Source organism: Condylostylus longicornis, unplaced genomic scaffold (genome assembly GCF_029603195.1).
Source record: "Condylostylus longicornis isolate FDR11 unplaced genomic scaffold, ASM2960319v2 ptg000028l, whole genome shotgun sequence".
In the NCBI taxonomy this organism is placed as follows: domain Eukaryota; kingdom Metazoa; phylum Arthropoda; class Insecta; order Diptera; family Dolichopodidae; genus Condylostylus; species Condylostylus longicornis.
The window spans coordinates 5,651,097-5,677,103 of NW_026577997.1; the positions used below are offsets into that span (position 1 = coordinate 5,651,097).

The 26,007-nt window shown below is 25.3% G+C and overlaps 1 protein-coding gene across 1 annotated transcript in view; it reads left to right on the top strand.

Annotated features, from left to right (window-relative positions):
- The window catches only part of LOC129607687 (tetratricopeptide repeat protein 28), a 79,572-nt gene extending 62,372 nt beyond the window's left edge, over nt 1-17,200 (top strand). Inside the window, exons 2-8 of the mRNA XM_055518842.1 lie at nt 9,096-10,078; nt 10,135-11,450; nt 11,510-12,526; nt 12,588-12,785; nt 12,844-14,284; nt 14,349-15,082; nt 15,147-17,200. Coding sequence (XP_055374817.1) covers nt 9,096-10,078; nt 10,135-11,450; nt 11,510-12,526; nt 12,588-12,785; nt 12,844-14,284; nt 14,349-15,082; nt 15,147-17,008 — 7,551 coding nt within the window. The 3' untranslated portion in view covers nt 17,009-17,200. The remainder of the gene's footprint in view (nt 1-9,095; nt 10,079-10,134; nt 11,451-11,509; nt 12,527-12,587; nt 12,786-12,843; nt 14,285-14,348; nt 15,083-15,146) is intronic.
- The last annotated feature ends 8,807 nt before the right edge of the window (nt 17,201-26,007 follow it).

Here is a 26,007-nt window from a genome sequence, read left to right on the forward strand (position 1 = left end):
TTATAATTGAAATTCTTCTTAAAATATTAAGAGTAACATTAGGGTAAGGGCTATATGTTATAGTTCTATAATAAATGTAATTGAAATGTTTCTTGTGTATAATTTGTTATACAACAGTAAATAAATAAAAAGATCTTACATACTACAATATAATTTTAGATGTTCTTCAAAAAGAAAAGAGAAAATTCCCATATATAAAAAATATTTTATGGAATTTCTCGAATTCCAAGAATGATTTGATATTGTTGTTGTTGTGTTACATGTAATTAACTTAAAGAATTCAAATAAAAACATTTAAATTTTAAAAAATTTTCTTGGAAATTAAAGGAAAATATGTGCTACATATATATACATATATGCGAAAGAGATAATCTATGTATGTATGTCTAATGTGTAATTATTAATGGTTTAAAATAACAAGTTTTTTTGTTTTTTTAATTTTAAAAATTTCTTTAGAGAACAAATTACTTAATTCCATCCTTTGTTGAAAACTAAAGACCATTTTCCTATTTTATTCTCTTGTAATTTTTATTTTGTCTTTTGTAATTTCAATAATCCGGATATCCTATAATTAGAAGGAAAATTATATTAAAATTTTACACTTAAATAATATTGATGATCGCGTTAGAATATTTTTAGCGATTTATTTAACATTTATGTACATACAAACATATTATGTACCTATGTATGTATCGTATGTGTAAGCGATTTGTTTGGTTGTATTTATTCAAATAGCTTTTCATATTATATAATTTTTTATTATTATTTTTTTTTTTTTTTTGGTCTTTTTCTTATTATAATATTGATTGTTCACATATCAGTTATAAGAGCCGCGTTTTAGATATAGATACGGGCAATTATATTAGTTAGATGCAATTATGTATATATACGTTATGTACGTGGGTATGTTTTATACAGGATACTCAATTATTTTATAAATTTTTTTAATTATATTTTATAATTGTTAATTATACATTATACAAGACTACAGAAGTAGTATACATAATGAATTTTCAAAAATTTAATTATTTAATATCGAAAAATTTAATAAAAAATTCTAAATTTATAAATTAACTCTTATGGGTAAATTTTCCCATAAATTTTCAGCTTTAAGTAGAAAAATTCACCACAAATTAATTAAATTCTTTGTAACGCTATAGGACGGTAGATGTCAGCAATATACAAATTAATATTTTGAATACAAAACAATTTCAATAGTAACGAGAAAAAAAATAGAGTTGACCTTGTCAACTCTGTGATACCCGTACGAATTTGTTATCCTATGTGCGAATAACTAATGTGCCATAACTAACTATGGGGCAGACTATGACTTTAAGTTGCCGTATTACCATATTAATTTATGCAAAATTTCAGTACTATGTGTTATTCAAAAAACTGGTTGTGCCAAACTACTATTGATGTTGTATGGCAGCTACCAGAAAGACCCAAGAAATTTTAGCGAATTTTATCAAGCACATCGGCCCTACTAATATACTCACTTATGTGAAATCTCAATATCACAGCTTTTATAGTTTCTGAGATATAGTCAAATAACTTTTGAAGTTGTATGGCAGGTACCAGAAGGAGCCAAGTAATTTCAACGACTTTTATGAGACACATTGGCCCTACTAATATATTCGTTTTTGTGAAATTTCAATACCATAGCTTTAATAGTTTCTGAAATATAGTCAAATAACTTTTGAAGTTGTATGGCAAGTATCAGAAGGAGCCAAGTAATTTCAACGACTTTTACCAGACACATCGGCCCTACTAATATATTCACTTGCGTGAAATCTCAATATCACAGCTTTTATAGTTTCTGAGATATAGCCAAATAACTTTTGAAGTTGTATGGCAGGTACCAGAAGGAGCCAAGTAATTTCAACGACTTTTATGGGGCATATTGGCCCTACTAATATATTCGTTTGTGTGAAATTTCAATACCATAGCTTTTATAGTTTCTGAGATATAGCCAAATAAATTTTGAAGTTGTGTGGCAGCTACCCGAACCGGTACCCCGATCATGTCCAATTTAAATAGGGTTCTGGCACTTACTACAAAAAATCATTTGTGAAAATTTGGTGAACTTAGCTCAATTAGTTTTTGAGTTATCGTTCGGACGGACGGACGGACGGACGGACGGACGGACGGACAGACAAAGCTAAATCAACTCAGAATTCGACGCTGATCAAAAACATACACTTGAGTCTATATCTAACACCGTTATTTCTTAGCGTTACAAACGGTAAGGCAAATTTAGTATACCCTTCGAACATACGTTCGTACGGGTATAAAGAAGCAGTAATTAACTTGCAAGTATCATTTATTTTTTCATTACGAGTTAAGTTGCTCCAATTCCTTTCAAAATTTTGAACTCTAAAATAAAAACAAAATGAAATTATAATTTTCAAATTGAAGATAAAAATGTTTTAATTAAAAATAGCATTTTAAAATAAATGACTTATTTTAAGTAACGGTACTATTTAGAATACCAAATTCTAATTTTTTTTAAATGTCATCGTTTTGAGACGAGAGGGAATGAAATCTGATCAAATAGCCCTTATTACGAGAATTTAATTTTTATACCCGTACGAACGTATGTTCGAAGGGTATACTAAATTTTTATACCCGTACGAACGTATGTTCGAAGGGTATACTAAATTTGCCTTACCGTTTGTAACGCTAAGAAATAACGGTGTTAGATATAGACTCAAGTGTATGTTTTTGATCAGCGTCAAATTCTGAGTTGATTTAGCTTTGTCTGTCCGTCCGTCCGTCCGTCCGTCCGTCCGTCCGTCCGAACGATAACTCAAAAACTAATTGAGCTAAGTTCACCAAATTTTCACAAATGATTTATTGTAGTAAGTGCCAGAACCCTATTTAAATTGGACATGATCGGGGTACCGGTTCGGGTAGCTGCCATACAACTTCAAAATTTATTTGGCTATATCTCAGAAACTATAAAAGTTATGGTATTGAAATTTCACACAAACAAATATATTAGTAAGGCCAATATGTCCCATAAAAGTCGTTGAAATTACTTGGCTCCTTCTGGTACCTGCCATACAACTTCAAAAGTTATTTGACTATATTTCAGAAACTATTAAAGCTATGGTATTGAAATTTCACACAAACGAATATATTAGTAGGGCCAATGTGTCTCATAAAAGTCGTTGAAATTACTTGGCTCCTTCTGGTACCTGCCATACAACTTCAAAAGTTATTTGACTATATCTCAGAAACTATAAAAGCTGTGATATTGAGATTTCACACAAGTGAGTATATTAGTAGGGCCGATGTGCTTGATAAAATTAGCTAAAATTTCTTGGCTCTTTCTGGTAGCTGCCATACAACATCAATAGTAGTTTGGCACAACCAGTATTTTGAATAACACATAGTACTGAAATTTTGCATAAATTAATATGGTAATACGGCAACTTAAAGTCATAGTCTGCCCCATAGTTAGTTATGGCACATTAGTTATTTCGCACATAGGATAACAAATTCGTACGGGTATCACAGAGTTGACAAGGTCAACTCTATTTTTTTTCTCGTTTTCTTAATTAATTTTAATTGTTTGAATATTTTTTTTGTTTTTAAACAAATTTTTAAAAAAAGTGAACTTATTTTCAACTTATTGTTCTGCTCTTTGATAATTTGGACTTGCCCATCAGTAGACTAAGCAATTTAATAAACCTACATATGTAATTGAAAAATTTTCTTTATGAAAATCAATCTAAAAAATATTTAAATTGAAATAATTAAATTGAAATTATTTATTCGAATCGGGTTAGAAAAAGAATTGTAAGGCTTTGCTTAAAGAAACCGAAGAGATTATAGACTTTACTGTTATAAAGGCAGAATTATCCGCATATAATATTTGCTCTGAATATTTTCTCTCTTCTAAATTACTTTAAATTTTTAAAAATTATAATTGAATATTGATTAAATTGATTAAATGATAATAATATTAAGTATATAGTTTAATTTATTATATGTATAACACATATGTAGATTATATTAATATTAATCATGACAGTGAACATCCCATATCATCATGACAGTAACATTGATGATATTTAACTATAAAATTGAACATTATATTACGGTGTGCCATTATACATTTTTTTTAAAAAATAATTTTAAAAAATTACATATTGTGTACGTATGAATGTCAGTATATGCAATTGAAACTTGTATGCACATACAAACATACATACATATTATTGCAATTATTTTATATCAAGGTTTCATAGATCGAAACCTTGTTATTTAGTGATTCATCTTAAAAATTCTATACAGTTGATTGATTTTAAAATGAAAATAATACAAAAAAAAAAATAAAAAACCTATGATCGTGTAATTTTATTGATTTTTCATTATTTATTTTTTTATTTTATATACAATCTTTAATTTTTTCTCTCTCCTTACTTTTATGTTATGATAAATTGCATATATACCTATGTATAATTGAGTACCAAAGTTTATATTATGTGAATTTGATAGCATATATGCAATTATGCAATAGTATGTACGTACTTATTCAAATTATTCAAGATTTTCATCTTATTCTTACTCATAAAATATGAAATTTTTTATTAAAAATTATTTTCCACTTTTACAATATTCACAATATTTACAATATTCACAATCATACAGATATAAGATTAATTACAAAATTTATGCAAAAAAGTACTTGAATAAATTCAGAATTGAGAGTTAAGAGTAATTTTTTAAAAAAAAAAATTTTTTTGAAATTCATTGTCAATCCGAAAATATTCTAGTATTTTAAAAATAATTATTATAAATTAAAATATTTTAAAATAATAAATTAAATAAAAAATATTTCTTAAGAATTATTGCAAGAAAAATCATAAGAAATTTTATAAAAGAGTCAAAATATAACTAAGACTGCTGTTTCTAAATTGCATATTTTACTCCAGAATTTGCTATCTATAAATTGCTATATATATATATATATATATATATATATATATATATATTTGTGTAATAATGTATATACATACCTATACATTTACTTAATAAATTTCGAATGCAAATCATTTATTTATGTAAAAATACGAATTATAAAATCATTGTGGCATGAAAAATTAAAATTCTGAAATAAAAAATAAAAATATTGTAAAATCAAGTAAAATAAGAATTATTTTTTTTCGCCAAAAAAAAAAATTCTCTTACCACTCTTGTTATTATTAAAATGCCGGTATAATTTTCATTTATAAATTCAAAAACTAAAAGCACAAAAACAAATTACAAAATTATGATGGTGAATACCAAAAAAAAAAAAATTGTATTTCCTTAGAAAAATTAAATTTACAAAATACAAGTATATGAAAAGGAGGACAATACAAAAAACAAAAACAAATAAAAAAGGAAACCAAAATTAACTACCGCATTTCAATCCAAATTTGTGAATAAAAGAAAAAGAATCTGATGTGGTCAACACATAACCAACTGCAATATATAGCGAAAATATTACCTAGAAAAATGTAAATTTGACTCTTAGTACAGTTTCTCTTTGTGCCATCCGAATTCTCTGATAAATTAGTTTCGATAACAACCAGAACTCGAATATTAAAATTTCGAGAAAATTAATCAATTATTTCGGTTCATATAGTATAGAATGTAAAATCGGTCCCTATAGTTCGGTTTCCGATCTCTGATCTTTCTAAAAAATTTTATAGATTCATTATAGTAACACGACTTTGATCAAATCAAATTTCAAGGAAATTGTTTTTATTATTTTTCTATATAGTTTGCTGATCAATGTAAAATTAGGACTCCAAAATTGGTAAATTCCCGAGTCCTATAATAAATCCCTGAAATGGAGAGGTTGATTTTCACCGAAAACTCGAAGTCCGGTACCATCACATAACCTCACTTATTGTATTCAATGAGGTCCAAATAAAAATGAATGAATTTGTTAAATTTAAACAGCTCACTGTTCGAATTCAAATCGGTAAAATAATAAAATGTTTAACATTATTTTTAAGTGAGTGACCAGACTTTCTTATCTTCATATTATAAAATATTTATTTAAATTGGTAGTTATTTTACTCGTCATATAAATTTTTAATTCTTCTTATATGATTTTTTAATTTAATCCACAAAATATTTATGTATATTTCGTATATATATGTATATATGTAGATATTTAATTGCATAATAAAGAATACCATAACCAAATATTATTCCAGCTCAAGAAAAAAGCGTATATATACAATAAAAACAATAAAATTAAAATTCAAAGATGGTGGGAATTTATAATTAAAAAAAAATTTTTTTTTTTTTTTTAAAAAACCTATAAAAACAGAATCAAAAATCGAATAAAATGAAGACACGGGGTGGTTCAAGAACAAAATAATTTTTATCTTATTTTTTAATCATCATTATATCGTAATCAACATCATCATCATTACCATCATTATCACAGAGCATCAAATCATTGATAGCAAGTTAAAAGCAGCAGTTTTAATCGTTTTTTAAGGGTATTTTTTTTTTTTAAAGTCGTAAATTTTTACTAAATTTGGATTTTTTTGCATTTTAATTCTTCCGCATAACCATGTATGTATGTATGTATATTGTAATATAACATGGTAGCACATACATATATTATAATGTATGTATAGTATTTTAATTCTACCAACATAATGAAATTAATTCAACTTTTAAGTTTTTTCTTTTATTGCATCTTGAAAATTATTGGATATCTGTTGCTAATTTTATCATTTGATTTCATTTTATTATCGTAAATTTTAATATACTCGTATATATACTCTAGTATGTCGAGTATATAAGATATATTTAATGAATATTAAAAGTTTAAAACATGATTTGCAAAACTATTTCAAAATATTGCTGTTGATTGAAATTGTTCGTTAGTAATCAAAAATAATGCTATACTGCTTTACTGCTATTAATAGGATATTTGATGAATTTAAATCGAACCTCAATAAATCATAAATCATTATTATCAATTTCGGAATAGATTAACATTTACAATAGTATATACAGATCACAGGCTTCAAAATTATATAAGTCTTATAAGCATAAATACTCAATTCAGCTTATGAATTATAATTGCTGAATTGTGTTAAAGTGCAGTATAATTGCATTTTGGAACTCACAATAATATAATATATATATAAGCTTACCTTTTTTGAATTATTAATTAATATAATTATTATTGTTGTTGTAGCGAGTGAGGACCTGTATCCGAGCTGACGATCCTTGGCCTGGCTCTCAGTTATAATTGAGTATATCTCTTCAGTACGTAGAATCGATCGTCATGGGAGAGTAATACAATTGTTGTTCATGCTAATAAAAAATTATATAGTAACCTGTTTCCAACCTTAATAAGAGATATCAAATGTATATTATGCTTCTAACCGTGTGATTTATTTCGAGTTAATTCGGCTGAATTCGTGATAATATTTATCAATTTTATAAAATAATTTTGACTATTATATGACATTAATATTTTTTCATCAAAACTACTATATTTGTCGAAAAATATGTTTTGAAAACTGCCCGTCGCAATAATACTAAATTGTTAAACAATTCAGCAATTATAACTTATAAGCTGAATTGTATATTAACACGATTATTTTTACTCTGATGAAACTTATAATGCCTTTCCATTTTAAAACTTCGTTCTCTCGTATTTTGTTCTTTTTTTTTTGAAAGGTGAAAATCAAGATTTAAAGAGAAAATAAAAAATATAAAGAAAATACCATCAGTTTTTATGACTTTTCCGAAAAATAATCACAATAAAAAATAATTTCCTTTTTTTTTCTGCTTTTGTTGTGCCATTTTTGTTTTTTGTGTTATATTCTTAAATACCGATTCATTGTTTAGAGTTAACCTTCATATAGCCGTATTAAAATATTTTAATTTTGCTTTTTTTGGTTTTTCTTTTGGGAAAATGGTCTTTGACTCTATTATTTATTATAAATGTATTTAAAAATTATTGCAAAGAAACTATACACATGGATAACAAACTGTAAGAATGAAAAAAAAATATTACTGTTGTTTGTTTCAATTTAAGTTAAACACACATACAAACGTAGTGTAATGCAAATTCATCAAAGCAAGAATTAAAAAAAGGCAGTTAATTTCCTAAAAAATTGCATATTATTATTATGTGATATTGAAAGCAAACCTTTAAATAACGAAAAAGGAGGAACTGAAAAGAAAACAATGAGAAAACAATGAAATTAAAAATTAGCCTTGTTTACTTTAGGATATTAAATTCAATTAAAACTCCAAACCATTTCAAATCAATTTTAATACAACCAGCTAAATACAAATCTAAAAATGAATTCGATTTATTCAGCAATTAAAATTGTATTGCTGAATTAGTGAAGTTTACGGTATTTCAAAAAATATATGAAAAATCTAGTAATACTTGGTTATCCGGAAACTGAATTATGCGGCAACGACATCTATTGTTTTGGTAAGCAACAAAAATATATAAACAATTCATACTGAATACAAACAATTGGTATTAAAAATTCCGAACTAAAATCGAAAACCGCCGGAAATTTTCGGGAATGTTCGTATTATTTATGTGAACAAATATTTTTTGGACAATTAAATGTTGCATACTGCATGTGTTATAAATTCTAAAACTGATTCTTTATACCATACACAAAATGAGCTGTAAAGAGTTTGAAAAAAAAAATAGAATAATTGAATAATTTTTCAAATATTTTATGACACCTAAGGAGTACAGATAAGAAATTGCTATTTTTCTCTTTATTATCCACGACTTATTATTATTTTTAATTTTTTATTTCAATTACAGTCCGTATCACAATAAAATCCTATTTTAATTCTTAAGTACTTAGATAATTGAAGTGTTTTCGTTCCTTATTTCATCTTATTAAAATTGAAATTAAATAAAAATAATTACATGGTGTCATGAAAATTAATTAGCTACACAAATTGAAAATATACTTTGACAAATAATAAGATGCAACTTCATTTATAACAACAATTTTCTTTCATTTGAAAATATTTTCATAATTTAATAAATTTTAAATTAATTATTTCGTAATTTTTCATTTTAACAGAATGAACCTGAAAGTACATCTGAATTACCAGCGGCTAACAGAGCCTTATTTTTGGATAAAGTACGACAATCGAATGCAGCATGTCAAACAGGTGATTTTGCTACTGCTGTATCGTTATATACTGATGCATTACAATTAGATCCAGGAAATTATATATTGTACAGTAATAGATCGGCAGCTCGACTAAAACAGGGACAATTTACATTAGCGTTACAAGATGCAATCAAAGCCAAAGAATTATGTCCACAATGGCCAAAAGCATATTTTCGACAAGGCGTTGCATTACAATGTTTAGGACGATATGGTGAAGCTTTAGCAGCATTTAGTGCAGGTTTAGCACAAGATGCTAATAATAAACAACTTTTATCTGGTTTAATTGAAGCATCAATTAAAAGTCCATTAAGGCATGCACTTGAGCCAACATTTCAACAATTACAAAATATGAAATTAGATCAATCATCATTTGTTGTTATATCAGTAGTTGGACAAGAATTATTACAAACTGGTCAATATCAATCAGCAGTAACCGTTTTAGAAGCTGCACTTCGAATTGGCTCATGCTCATTAAAATTACGAGGTTCAGTTTTTAGTGCATTAAGTTCTGCATATTGGGCTCTTAATCAATTAGACAAAGCAATTAGCTATATGCAACAAGATTTGGCAACTTGTAAAAGCCTTGGTGATACAGCAGGTGAATGTAGAGCACATGGTAATTTAGGAAGTGCATATTTTAGTCAAGGATCATATAAAGAAGCCCTAACAGCACATAGATATCAATTAGTACTAGCTATGAAATATAAAGATGTTCAGGCAAGTTCACAAGCTCTTACTTCACTTGGACATGTTTATACAGCTATAGGAGATTATACAAATGCATTAGCGAGTCATAAACAATGCGTACAGCTAGTCAAACAGATGGGAGATCGCCTTCAGGAAGCTAGAGAAATTGGAAATGTTGGTGCGGTGTATTTAGCCATGGGAGAGTAAGTTGATTTTAAGTTCATTATGGTACTATAAATTAAATTATTGAAATTTCTAGATTTGATTCTGCAGTTGATTGCCACACACAACATTTAAGAATTGCTAGAAAATTAGGAAATCAAGTAGAGGAAGCCAGAGCATATAGTAATTTAGGATCTGTTGCACATTATAGAAGAAATTTTAGCCAAGCAATCAATTGTCATGAACAAGTATTAAGAATCGCCCAGCAATTAGGAGATCGAAATATTGAAGCTCGTGCATATGCTGGATTAGGTCATGCAGCCCGTTGTGCTGGAGATTTAGTTCAGGCGAAGCGATGGCATGAGAAACAATTAGAGATGGCATTAGCAGTTCGAGACAAATTTGCAGAAGGGCGTGCTTGTTCTAATTTAGGAATAGTTTATCAATTATTAGGTGAAAATGATGCAGCTTTAAAACTACATCAAGCCCATTTGAGCATATCAAAACAACTTCAGGATCGTGCTGGTATGGGAAGAGCATTTGGTAACATAGGCAATGCTTATTCAGCAGCGGGTCTATATGAAGCTGCTATCAAATATCACAAATCAGAATTAACAATAAGTAAAGAAGTAAGAGATAGAAGTTCTGAAGCTTCTACACATGGTAACTTAGCCGTAGCATATCAAGCCTTAGGAGCTCATGATATGGCTCTGGTACATTATCGTGCTCATTTAAGCATAGCTAGAGAACTAAAGGATACTGCAGGTGAAGCGTGTGCGTTATTAAATCTAGGAAATTGTTTGAGTTCTAGACAAGAATTTGCTCAAGCAATAATATATTACGAACAGTATTTAATGTTATCCCAAGAACTGGGTGATATTTCCGCTGAAAGCAAAGCTTGCCACTTTCTCGGTTATGCTCATTATTGTATAGGAAACTATCGTGAGGCTATTCGTTACTACGATCAAGACTTAGCTTTAGCGAAAGACCTTCAAGACAAAATGAATGTAGGTAGAGCCTATTGCAATTTAGGTTTAGCTCATCTTGCCCTAGGAAATACACAAGTAGCATTAGAATGCCAAAAATATTTCCTAACAATAGCACATATAACAAATCATTTACCAGGAAAGTTTAGAGCTTTAGGAAATATTGGAGATATTTTAATAAAGACTGGGGAAACAGACGAAGCAGCTAAAATGTATCACAGACAATTGGCTTTAGCAAGGCAAGGACGTGAAAGAGCTATGGAAGCTGCAGCGTGTGGCGCCCTAGGTCTAACTCATAAATTAGTTAAAAAGTTTGATAAAAGCTTAGGATATCATACACAAGAACTGAATTTGCGAAGAGAAATTGGTGACATTTCGGGAGAATGTAAGGCTCATGGGCATATAGGAGCGGTTCATATAAGTTTAGGTAAAAACAATAATTCGATAAAATATAATAGTTACTCTTTATTAACTAAATTATTCTAGGTAATTACTCTCATGCCATCAAATCTTACCAACAACAATTGGAAAGAGCTCAAGAAATACATGATTCGATATTAGAAGCACAAGCATATGGAAATTTAGGTCTAGCAAAATTAAGTATGGGCTTATTTGAAGAAGCAATTGGTTTTCTAGAACAACAGCTAGCTACTTTAGAACAACAAACTGATACAACAACTATATTACAAGATCGTGCAAGAGCACTTGGCCATCTCGGAGATTGCTATGATGCTTTAGGAGATTATGAAGAAAGTGTCAAATGTCATGAAAGATATTTACACTTAGCTACTCAATTGCAAAGTTTCAGGGATCAAGAAAAAGCATATCGCGGTTTGGGTTTAGGTCATCAAGCCTTGGGTAATTTGAAGGAAGCACTTGTGTGCCTTGAGAAACGGCTTGTTGTAGCACATGAGCTAGGTAATACTGCGTTTGCCGATTTAGGTAAAAAAGCAGCCGCATACGGAGATTTAGGAAACATCCATAATGCGTTAGGAAACTATGAGCAAGCTATAAATTGTCTTGAACACCAGAAGGAAATTGCAAAAGAACTTGGTGATGAAGTTCTTCTATCTGACGCATCAAGTTCGTTAGGCAACGTGTACCAAAACATGGGTAAAGGTGATGATGCCTTAAAATTACATATTCAGGATTTAGAAAAATGTGAAAATTTGGAGTTTGTGTCATTGCAAGCCAGAGCTTGCGGTAATTTAGGAAAAGTTTATGAATCATTGAAAAACTACACAGAAGCAATAAAATATTTTGAAAAGCAATTATCATTGGCTTCAGACCGCTTATCTAAAGCTTTCGCTTGTGGAGCGCTAGGTAAATTTTATAAGCTGCTATTTTCAACCAATTCTGTTATTGAAATACAAATTTTTAAAGGTCGTGTTTATTTACAAATCGGAGAGACAGCACAGGCAATAAACTTCTTGCGTCAAGGACTTGCCATTGCCCAATCATTAAACAAATCAGAAGAGGAAGCAAAAATAAGACATCAATTGGGTAATTTGATCTGAGTATTGTCAATGAGAAATTTTTAGTAACTATTTTTGTTTTATTTCAGGTCTTGCTTTACGAACTTCTGGTGAAAATGAAAATGCTAAAATTCAGTTGGAAACAGCGGCTCAAATACTTGAATCAGTAAGGTTTGAACAGAGATCTCCGGAGGCAAGAACTATTTTATTTGATTTGCAGACATCCTGTTTCCACGTTTTACAACAAATTCTTGTAGAAATGCAACGAAGCGAAGAAGCATTACTAGGTTGATATACTCTTAATAAATAAACGAACTAAATTTAAATTTTTAAATTTATTTTTAGTTGCTGAAAGATGTAAGGCAAGAACAAGTACTGACACAAATAACATAACAATTTCAAGAAAAAATATGATTATTTCAAATGAAAGCATTTATGAAACTGTTAATAAAGCTAAAACAAATGTTATTTACTTTAGTATTGCGGGACAAGAACTTTATGCTTGGTTCATACAACCGCAAAAGAAAATTATTCGATTCCATTCAACTAAAATTAATGAAATAACTTTGAAAATCACATCAGACATGTTGTCAAACCGCCGGTTCAATGAAAGTGAAAGCTTACTTGAAAAGTACGTGAATATGGTAAGAGACAGTTTAGGAGTAAATTCCGATAGTGTATTGCATGAAGGAGATGGTAGTGGCTGGCGTTCAAGTTCAGAAAATTTACTTGATGATTTTGCTACTGAACGATCTGGGTTCTTAAGAATGGTTAATCGGAACCACTTAATGAACTCAAGTAATTATTCTCTAAGTTCATTGTTTAGTTTGGGTAGTGTTGGCGGATCAGTCACAAGTTTACAAGGATCAACACGATCTGTTGGATCTATTCAAGGGTCGAATAGAATGCTTCCACAATGGCAAGGTCCAAGTTGTTTGCACACACTCTATAATTTACTTTTAGAACCATTTGATGATCTACTTCCAACGAGCGACACAGTTTCCAAGATCGGTCGAAAAGAATTAATTCTTGTTTTAGAAAATGAGCTCTATTTGGTACCGTTTGCTGTTCTTCGTAGTGGTCAACAAAATGGTGAATATTTATCAGAAAGATGTTCTATTTTAACAGTACCATCACTTCAATCTCTACGTTTAAAAAGTAAAATTATAAGAAATCGAGATCAAGCACTTTTGCAAACCGCTCTAGTAATTGGGGGACCACGCATTCCGTCAAGTTTATCAGAAACTTGGGGATGGTCTGATTCACCAGCAGCTATTCAGGAAGCCTCCATGGTTGCTGATATGCTACAGTGTAAGCCCTTAGTGGGCTGTAACGCCACAAAGGAAGCTGTAATGACTGAATTACCTGTAGCAGAATGCGTTCATTTCGCAGCCAATTTAAGCTGGAAACTGGGAGCTGTTGTACTGAGTCCTGGTGATGTAGTAGATTCACAAAAGATGATATATCCAAACTCTAATGAAAGAGGTGATACGGAAGATGACGCCAATGATATTTCAAATGATATTGAAGTTCCACCTCTACCAGAATTTACACTTACCTCTGCTGATGTTTTGACAATGAAATTGAATGCTAAACTTGTAGTTCTCAGTTCTTATCATTCTATTGAGCCAATAAATGGAAATGGTGTTGCCAATTTAGCAGGAAGCTGGTTATGTGCCGGAGCTGGAGCAGTTTTAATATCGCTTTGGCCAGTGCCAGAAACTGCTGCAAAGATTTTGCTCAGAGCTTTTTATTCAGCTCTTTTACAAGGAACAAGAGCTGCAAGGTAAATTAATAATATTAATATTGTACATTATTAGCTAATTGAAAAAATTGTGATGTATTTGTAGGGCTTTAGCAGAGGCAATGCAAACAGTTCAACATACAAAACACTTTGCCCACCCAGCCAACTGGGCAGGTTTCCTTTTAATTGGCGCCAATATACGTCTATCCAATAAAGTTGCTCTTATGGGGCAAGCACTGTGTGAATTAATGAAAAACCCAGAAAAATGTAGAGACGCTTTGAGAGTTTGTTTGCATCTTGTTGAAAAAAGTCTACAAAGAATTAATAGGGGTCAAAGAAATGCAATGTACACTACACAGAAAAGTATCGAAAATAAAGCTGGTTGTGTAAACGGATGGAAAGATCTTTTAATGGCAGTGGGCTTTAGATTTGAACCAGCAGCAAATGGTATACCATCTAGCGTATTTTTCCCACAGTCAGACCCGGAAGATCGTCTTTCTCAATGTTCGGCCAGTTTGCAAGCGCTATTAGCCCTGTCGCCAACAACTTTGTATGCTTTATCAAAGCTAGTAGATAGTTCTGAAATAGCAGATGATATAATCGCTGTTATAAGAAATGTTTTAAGCATGTTCCCCCCAAAAGGAAGTCCGGAAAAAGAAGTAAATTTGGAAGTACCTCTAAGTGTACATTTATGGAGAACATCTGGTTGCCATGAATTACTGGCTTCTTTAGGATTCGATTTAATGGAAGTAGGTCAATCTCAAGTAACTTTAAGGACTGGGAAGCAAGCAAGTCGAAGAAATTGTCAGTTTGTTTTACAGGCTTTATTAGCCTTATTTGGTGAGTTTATAAAACAATCTTGGTTAAGAAACAAAGTATCTAATTTATTTTATTCTATTTTTAGATACACAAGAAGCTCCGAAAAGCTTAGGCCTCGACTCGTGCAGTAGCTCAGAATCTTTAAATGATGAAAGTCGTTCGGAAGTAGCTCAAAGCAGTACAAGCCAAATGACAATGTCATCACAACAGCAGAGGAGCATTTCACCAGCTGGAACTGTTAAATCTATGAATTCTCAGACTATTTTTCCGCCAACGATTCCTAATAACAGACCACAAATTTTGAGCGGAACAGGTGCATTTACTTCATACGTTCGCAGAAGAGGAGAACCTGATGGGGGCCAAAATGATAATGATGCTCTACAAAATCAAACAACAAAAATATCAAATCCAACTGTTACAAATGTTTATCCCACATTGGATACAAATCAACTTACTACAGACAGTGAACTTTCAGACGGATACACACCCTACACACTAAATAAAAACAAAGGACCTAGGTTGGGTTATTCAAGTTTAAGAAATCCAATAAGAGTTTCTAGACCAGGTGGAGGTGGGGAGAGTGATGCAGCTTTTACACCCAGTCCACCTGTTACTACACAAAATCATGCAGATCCCAATGTTCAATTGGCACTTGCACATCAAACAAGAATACGTAATTTATATCCAGGAAATGGATTCCTTGGTGATAGCGTAATTCCAGAAATGACTGTTGCTCCAAATATGTCACGGCGTCCTGATAGTAGTAGCTCAACAAGTTCTGCAACAGATTGGGAAGGTTCTGGTCATGCGACAGTTCTACGTAGATCAAATCCAAACCAAACATATAGGCAACCGTTAGTAGATAGTTTACGTAATTTGAGTACTTTAAATTCAGCTTTCCATGCTGTTAAAAATCATTTACAATCATCTGGCAACAAAAACATCTTACCAACTTTAGAATCAACAAGTTCAGAATCAGAATTTGAACGTGGCCTAGAATTAGATACTATAAATTCTGGAAATATATTTGGATTACGTGGTAAATCTAAAATTAAAATGGGTCAACATATTAGTATGACTAATCGACCTAATCAAAAATTCAATTTTATGGAACGTTTAAATTCAAGGAATATTGTAGAAGCTGCTAATTCTAATTCAAATGATAAAAATACAGCATTAAATGAATGTGAAACATCATTAATATTTAATACAACGAATCTATGTATATCAAATTCAGAAGATGATTTAGAAGAAGAAACTCAAATAAGAAATACAGATTCTAATGGTAATGCACAAAAGAAACATTCAATTCCAGTTACATCAACACCATCAAGTAAAGATAATAAACCGAATATTAAAATTCAAGATTCAATTATGCGTCATATGAATAGAGAAATGACACCAACGATAAGTGAAGTTTATCATGAAAGAAATATTGGATTAGGTTTAGCACCATCATTATCAAAATTATTATTAACTAAAAATTATGATGAGACTGAATTAAAAATAGTTAGTGGATCAAATGAAAATTCTACAGAAATATTGAATAATGTAACAACAACAACAAATACAAATATTTCAACGGTAGAACCATGTTCAATATGTGGTGAACCAGGTGATATAATATGCCGTTGTAAAGCAGCAACTGTACAAAAGAAATCATCATCTAAACCATGGTTAACAAATATACCATCAAGAATAGTTAAAGGAAGTGATTTAGCAACATCTGAAATTGTTGTTGAAAGACAAAATAAATGTAAAAATAAAAGTAATCCAAAAGATATTATAGTTAAACGATCTACAAGTCCATATAGTGATTTAAGTAAAAGAGATGAAGGTGATGGCCGTTCTGTTGCTGATTCACAATGTAGTAGCACATATAAAACTGATGTAAATGTAAATAATGTTAGTGTAACTTTAACAAAATTTTCAACTCCAGCAACATAAGAAACTATATATGAATAATGGAATATGTTAGATAAAATACAGAAGAACAATGAAAATGCAATAAATTTATTATAAAAAAAAGAACAAAAATTAAATATTAAAATTTTTTTTTTTAATTTCTATTAATTTTAGATAGAATTTTATTTAAATTATTATTATTATTATATATAATATTATAATATTTGCCACTTTTGTATAATATTATTGCCATTAAGTTAAAATATATTTTTAACATTTTAAATTTTAATTAAATTTTTTAACGCATTTATATATAATAATTATGTAAGTACAATTTTATTTAATATTTTAGTTTAACTTTTAAAAAATTATCACATTTTTACGTAAATATTTTTATAATATTATCACTAAATAAACAAATATATTTTTTTAAAAAAAAAACAAAAAAAATGTTTATGTGTTGAAAATAAAATATAAATTTTAATTTATTTATTGTGCTAAAATATATATAAAAAAAAAAAAAAATAAAAATTAATTTTACAAATAAAAAGAAAACCATATTTTAAAAAAAAAACTTGTATTTATTTTTCTATTATTGATCAATATTGTTGCCCACATAAAATACAATATGCGCACTCATCTTGTTTAATTTTCTTTTCGTAGCTCTTTAATCTCACACTATCATATCAGATTATGGCTTAGATTTCAAAATCGGCTGAAAAAACTCATCATTTTTGTCTTTAATTGTATTTTGTACCTCGATTTCTTACTAATGATTATGGTATACATACGTTAGCCATGGTTTAGTCTATTTTCGTATTAACACCATAGAGATTCTCATATAGGATGAGAGATTCTCTCATTCAGTCACTGCTTCTTTAAAAAGTAACAAGTTAAATTGCTATTTAAAAATTTTTTAAATGATAATTGACAACAAATGAGGAATCCAATTTGATAAAACAAGAAATATAAGTAAGTGTTCTACACTCAATCCTGAAAACAATCTTTAAAACTTTAATTTTGTCCTGAAAATTACTATGTTTTGTAATTAAAAATCAAAATTTCTTAAATTCATTTTCCATTTATTATTTTTGTTTTTTTTTTTTCCTTTTTTTTCTCTTTTTTTCTTTTCTTCTTTTTTGTTTTTCTATATTTATTTATTTTTTAATATTTTTTGTTTGTTTTGATATCATTTTTTTTTTTTTAGTGTGTTTTTATTTAATTTTTATACAATTATTACAATATTACAATATTATAAATTTCTATGTAACAAAACAAAAAAAAAAAAAATAAACAAGGACAAAAAAAAATAATAATAATATATTTATTTAATTAATAATTAAATTTTATTTCATATATTTATATTTATATATATATATATTTATTTGCATAATATATAACGCCATAATATGTGTAATAATAATAATAATAAACAAGAAGAATTTTATATAATAAAAAAAAAAATGTTTAATTTACAAGATTTTTTAATTACAATTAAAATTAATTTTATTTATTAATTTTTTAGAAATAATAAGGGAATTTGAAAGAGGAAAAAATAAAGAAAATATTTTTAATAATAATAATAATAATAAAATCAAAAAATAAATCTTAAAATTAATTAATTATTTTAATTTGTAATTATTAATTATTAATTATTAATTTATAAAATTTTTTTTTTTTTTTGTATTTTCAGTTTTTTTTATTTATTAACATAATTTACAAATAAGATTTAAATGAGTAAATTAATTTTTTGTTTACTATTTCTTTTTTTTTATTTTTGTAGTTTATTGTGTTATTTTTATGATTATAAAATTATAAATTTTCTGTTTTTTTTTTTTTATTTTTAATATATTCTTTTATTATAATTTATAATGTTAAATAATAATAATAATATATTATCCAGGACAAATAAAATACAACATAAAAAACAAGAAAAAAAAAACAAAATATATTGCTCTTATAAACATATATATATAACATATATATAAACATATATATATATTCTGAAAGGAAAATTTTAAAGACTCATTCTAAAGATCCTAATAATTAAAAAATTGTTTAATAAAAATTCGATGATTTGTTATTTATTATAATTTTTCATCTACATATTTTAAGATTTTAATTTATTTCTTATCATACATATGAGGCAGGCGGTCAGCGTATTAGTGGCTTACTTGCAATGTACCTCAAATTGCATTTCGAGTAAAATTGAATATTAAACATTAAAATATTAAACATTTAATTTTTAAGAAAATTTTTAAAGTTAAAAATTGATGACAAAATAGATTGAAAAGAAAATTAAGTATTTTGAAAATTTTGAATAATTTTCTATATATTCAATAGATCTATATGTTCTCTAATGAATGTTCAAAAAAGCTGTAAAGGTTTAATTTAATTGAACATAATAACTTATTTTTACAAAAACAATGATTAGGATGCAAATGCACTAAGAGCCTCATATATTGCATTCTAATAATATTTTCTTATTATTTTTCATTTGTATTTGCAACTGTTGTCTAATAAAAAATTTAAAGGAATACCGTGACAAATTATTATAATCAAAATATATTTAATTGCTAAGCATACATAGATAAGTTAATCCTTTAGATTTCCAAAAATTCTTTGCAGAATTTTTTTCGTTCAGAATTTTTTAGTTAAATATTTTTACAATTTAATTCATATATATGTTATATAATTAAAATATTATTATAATATTTAATATTAATAATTTTTTTCTTCAAAATAAAGGAAAACAAAATATATAACAATTAAAGAAATATAAAAATATTATATAAATAGAAAAATTATCTTTAAAATATTATAAAATACAAAAATTAAAGAATTTACAAAACAAAAAGAAAAATATTAAATTAATACGCATAAAGAATTTTAAAAATAAATTTCTCATAATTATTTTATAATTATTTTTGCTTCATTAATTTTTCTTTTATTTTAATTGATCTTATTATTTTCAATTAAATAATTAATGTAATATTAATATTTCTTTTTTTTTTGTTTTTTGTTTAATTTTATTCATTTAATTATTTTTCTTTTTAAATAAAATATTTTGGTGTTTTTTTGTATTTGGACCTTTTTCTTAATTTAATTAATTTTATTTTACGAATATTTGTGAATAAAAGAAAAAAATCTATCATATAATTTTGAAAAATGATACAATTTTTACTTTTAATCTTATTTATTCAATTTTTTTCATTTTGTATTTCTAATAATTAATTTTAATTTTATACTTGTATTAGGACTATTCTTTGTTTTATTTTTCTCTGTGTCGTCTAATAAATTTGAATAGTTATACAATTTATACGTCGTTTTTTCAGTATTTAGCGCCGTTTTTAATTTTTCTGTTCTTTTCGATAAGCTATTTTATTTATTTTATGATGATTTTTCAATTTGTATAAGGATTTAGAAAGCATTATATAATTTTAATATCTATACATATAAGTAATAATAACATAAAATTTTATTTGCGATTTTTTCATATTGCTTTGTATGAAGAAGAAAAAGTAATTAATCAATATTAATAATATTACAATTCTTTATATTTAATAAAAAAGAGCCAAATTTTTATTGAAAAGATCGTAATATTTTGAAAATAATTTCAAATAGAAGATGAAGAAAAGAAGCAAAGAAAATCTAATAATTTTTTTAATAATACAATAATCTAATATTTTGATTAAATTGCAATTACAAAATATAAAAAAATCAACAGGTTTGAAATATTTAATTAAATCTCTTTTTATTTTAATTCATGAATTAATGAATTATCAAGAAACAATCCAAGTGATTTGAGAATTTATATTTTTGTATTCAACTTAATAAAATTATAAAATTAATTATAATGTTAAGGGTATAACTTTATCTGTATTTTATACGGTTTAATATCGAACATGAGTTTTGCTTTGATAGTAAAAATGAAGAATTAGTCCCTTATTATGAACGGCAAAGCGAATGAAATTATTGGCGATTATGAATTTTTGGTATTATGATTAGTGAATTCACCTAAATTTTAGACGAATGTGCTATCAAATCTGTCGAATGAAAATTCTTTGTGACAAGCTTTGCAAATAAAACCAAAAATCAAAGTAATACATGTGTTTTTTGTTTCACTTGATATCATAGCATTTATAGAGATATAATGAAAAAATCTTTAAAATATCTAAAATTCTAAAAATTATTCTAAACAATACTGATTGTTTAATATTAAATTAAGTGTGAAAAAAAAAAGAGCCAAAAACAATTCGAACATTTAAATAAATTAATGGAAAACAACCCACTCAATTGTTTTTGCAAAAAAAAAACAAAACCAATGTAGATATTTGTGTTGTAAACCTTATTATTTTGGGTAGGTTTTTCTGATTTCTTGTGATAGCAACATTTTGAATCTGGCGAATGAAATCATTTGCCGATCATAATTTAAAATATCATTCGATTCGCCTAGTCTATTCGACTCTCCTAGCCATTCGGTATTGCCAATCATAGTAAGAGTATTAATTTTTAAAATTAAACACGTTCATAAAAAATTAAGTCATCTTCAGATTACAAAAATTTAAAAGAATTTGCAAAATATTTTATATTCTGAAATTAATAAAAATACATTTTCAAATAAATTAAAAATTGTATGTATAAATACAATTTTCGTATAAATTAAGTAAAAGCAAAACTAAAATATTATATTTTAAAATAAATAGATCTCATTGTTTCTTTTGTTCTTTTTCTTCATTTCTTTTAATTTTCTTAGTACAATTGATATTTCTTTTTCATCTTCATTATTATTATTATTATTATTATAATTATGCCAACTAAATCCGACGAATTTTAAAATAATATCGTAGCCATGAATGATGTTTAATAATATAGTTTTAATTTATTTTCTTTGTTTTTATGGTGATTAAAAATTTCTTTTGATTTAAATTTAATAATAATTAATTTAATTTTTATAATTAATTAAATCAATTTAAATTTGTATATTTTGTATAAAATTTATATACAAAATTCACAATATTTTTTTTTCTACTTTAATAAAAAAAAATCAAAATTATTTTTATATTTTTTAACAGACAAAAAATATTTAATTAAAAAAAATTTATTTATTAATGTAATTAAATTTGTATTTTATTTTTTTCTTTCCATTATTTTTCATTCATAAAATATTGCAATTATATTGACTTTATATTATTTTTATATTCAATACAATATTTGAAATTTGATTTAAATTCGAAAAAGTTTTTATTTTAATTTTAATTAATTACAATGTTAAATGTGCATATTAGATCAAAAAAATTAAATAATACCAAGATCAATTTTTCATTCAATTGAATAATTCATTTAATTCATTTTATTGAATAACAAATATTTTGCAAATTATAATTGAATTTTGTTATAATATGAAAACCATAATATTAGATATTTGTGTAAAAGATTCAATTCTGAATTTTTATAGAAAAAGCGAATTTTAATAATATTTTTGCTATTTATTTTTATTAATAGAATTAACATGAAAATAGGCAAAATTAAATATTTCAAGAGAATTTATTAAAAAATTAATTTATTTTTTTCATAAATAAATAAATATGCACGTATAATAATATAAATGTTTAATTATAAATAATAATTAATTTTCAAAAATTCAAACAGTTTAAAGTAAGAGTATAGATTTCAAGAAGCGTCTTTTTGTTATCATAAAATGTAAAAATTATGAAGATAAATTTTAAAACGTCTACAAAAGGATAATAATTAAGTTGAACTGCGAAACATTTTTATTTTTCTATTTTTGTGAATTATCAATATTTTATATTATTATAGTATTTATATATATAATTTATATTCTTAGCAAAAATTATATTAAAGTAAGAATATTTAAATAATGGTTTTTATTAAACAGCAATATTTTATTATCAAATCGATAATAATTTAAAAATTAATTAAATAAGAAATTCATGTAAATATTGTAAAATATGTATAAAGAAAATTATATTCATTTGTTTTTTTTGTTAATGTTCAATATTTTCCGAATATTAATCATTAAATTTAATTAATATTTGCTTGGCATATAGATTAAAAATTTATATTGAAATACGAATAATAATAGGAAATTATTTTTTTTTTTTTTTTTAGAAAAATAAATTATAAAAATAGCTAAGAAATGAAACTTATTCAAATTATGAACTATTCATTATTATTCATTTCTTGAAAAAAAAATTTACCAATATTATATTATAAATTCATTTAATATTTAAGACACCAAATATATTATATTTACTAAATTAATGTACATATTACATTAATGTATATATTACATTACAAATATAATTACATTATTTTGTCTTGAATACAAAAATAATAAAGTAAATATACATATTTTTTTTTTTCATCCGTATTAAATTTTGGTTTTACTTTTTTCTTCGTAATAAAACAGCCTTTTTATCAGAATTTAGCGTTTTTTTTTCTCATTTATCATTATTATTATATTATTATATATTTAATTTTATTTTTATTTTTCTAAACTATTTTAGTTTGTTGTATGTTATATATAATATGTATTTTTATTTTAAAATATTATGTGTAGAAAGACAAATAAATAACAAAAAAAAATGTATGATCATTTGAAAATTTTTTAGTCTGTCAAATTTAGTTTTATCACCATTACAATGTTCAATTAAATTTAATTAAATTATTTTTCTTTTTTATATTTAATCTTTAAGAACTACAGATAATTTAAAATTAAAGATTTATTTCAAATTAGAAATGATTTAATTTTATATTAAGAATAAAATTATGTACAATTTTGTCAGAGTTCAAACATAGACTATATAAAAATAAAATCTATTTTGAAAAATCGGACAATAGCATACATATTTAAAGAATTTGAAATATTAATTTGAGAAAATGTAGTTTAAAAATGATTATCTGTAGTACTTAAAATTTGAAAAAAAAAAAATTATATATTGAAGAGAGATTAATTTACAAATAGTTTGTCTTTTATGTTTGAATTTTAATAATTACAATTTCTATTCTGTTTTTGTTTTTTGTTTTAATATTAAAATATATGGCCCTAATAAATTTATTTATTTAATTTTTTTAGTTTTTTCTAAATTAAATTTTCTTTTTTTTTTTTTCATTTTTTTTTTTTATTTTTATTCTTTTACAACATCACATCACAATTTTAGATTTATATTAAATATTAAATTACATAAGTTTGTAGTTTCATGAAAAGAAAATTTTATGAAAATTGTTAATTACATTAAGAATGAAAATAATGATTTTAATTCAAATTCAAAGTTAAAAAGCAAATTTAATAATGATTAAAAAAATAAGAGAAATTTATAAAGTTTTTTATTCAAATATTTAAGTATTTGTTATAGAATTCGAACTTGCTTCTTTAACTTAATTTTTTTTTTAAGAATAATTCAAAAATTCTAATTAAAATATGTAGATTATATATTGCAATGAAGATTAATTGAACAAAAGCTAATCGATGAATTATATTGAGAATCGAAGAGCGTTTTTTTTTTTGATTATTTGCGATTTTTGATGAAAAAAGCAAAAAAGATATGAAGTTTTAAGTTTCGAACAATAATTGGAAAACTCAAAGGAATGCATTTTTATAAAAAAAATTTATCTACTATTATTTTAATTCAGACTTTATTTATAATGCAATTAAAAAAATAAAATGATGAAAGGAATAAAGTAAAATTAACAATTTCCATTTTTATTATTTTTTTTTTTTCTAATATTAAATATGACAATTTTCTCATTAAATTTTGCTTTTAAACTTGTTTTTTTTTTTAATACTTCTAATAAAATTTATTACAATATTTTTTTTTTTTTTTGATTTCCACATATTTTTTTTAATTTTATTATTTTACATTTTACTAGAATACGCATTTACATTTATAATTACAAATATTATAAATTTTTTTTATAATAATAATAATTTATTTATATTTTAATAATATACATATACTTTTTTAATATACACAAATATTTATGTATATATACATACTATATTTGTAATATATATTTTAAATAATTTTATCATTTTATTTTCAGTGTTTCAAATTCATAAGGATAAGTTCGGATATTGCTACCGTTTAATATTCCTTTGTATATTATTTTTCTTTATTTTATTTTGTTATTTTCTTTTCAAAAATTATGTTTTCCTTTTATTTTTTAAATTTTAAATCAAATTGACTATTTCTTTTTGTATGTTTTACAATTTTTGTTAGTTGTGCGAAATATTTAGAGTTTTTATTAATATAGTTACATTTTTTCAATTATGATTTTACTATTTAAAAAGATGATAATAAGTTTGCTTTATTTCAGTTTTTTTTGAAATATGATATTTGTTTCTTTTTATTTTTTTGGTTTCTATATTTAATGTACAAGATATTTTGATATTCCTTTTTGATTCTGATGAATATTTTTTAACTCAAAATTAAATTTATGTACTCGATTTATATACAAAATTGAGATTTGATAGAAAATTAAAGAAAAATAATGCAATAACACTTTTAGATGATGGAGAGAAAAATTTTAAGGGACATAAATGGCTTCAAAATTTGAATATATTATTATATTGAAAAATTTTGATTTAAATTTTTGAGATTATTAAATTTTATTTTTCCTAAAAATGGATGAATTTAAAATGCAAAATGCCAATTATTGTGTTAAGAATTAATTCCTGTAACTGATACAAAAATTAATATAGTAAAATTGTTAGTAAAGAAATATTTTTTATATTAAATATACATACATTAATTATTTTTAGCAAAACAATATTATTTCTTTAAAAAATATAATACATGGTATCCAATTTGCTTTAATTAAATATTAAAATTTGTAAGAAATTTCAAAATTTTAATTAACTTACGTTGAATACCATAAATTGAGTTTATTATAAGCTATTGAAATCTAAATTTTAAATGATTATGATTCAATTTAATGATGATATAAATTAATAATAATTTAAAGATATATGAAATGAAATAAAATATAATTTTAATCAAATTTTACAATCTTGCAAA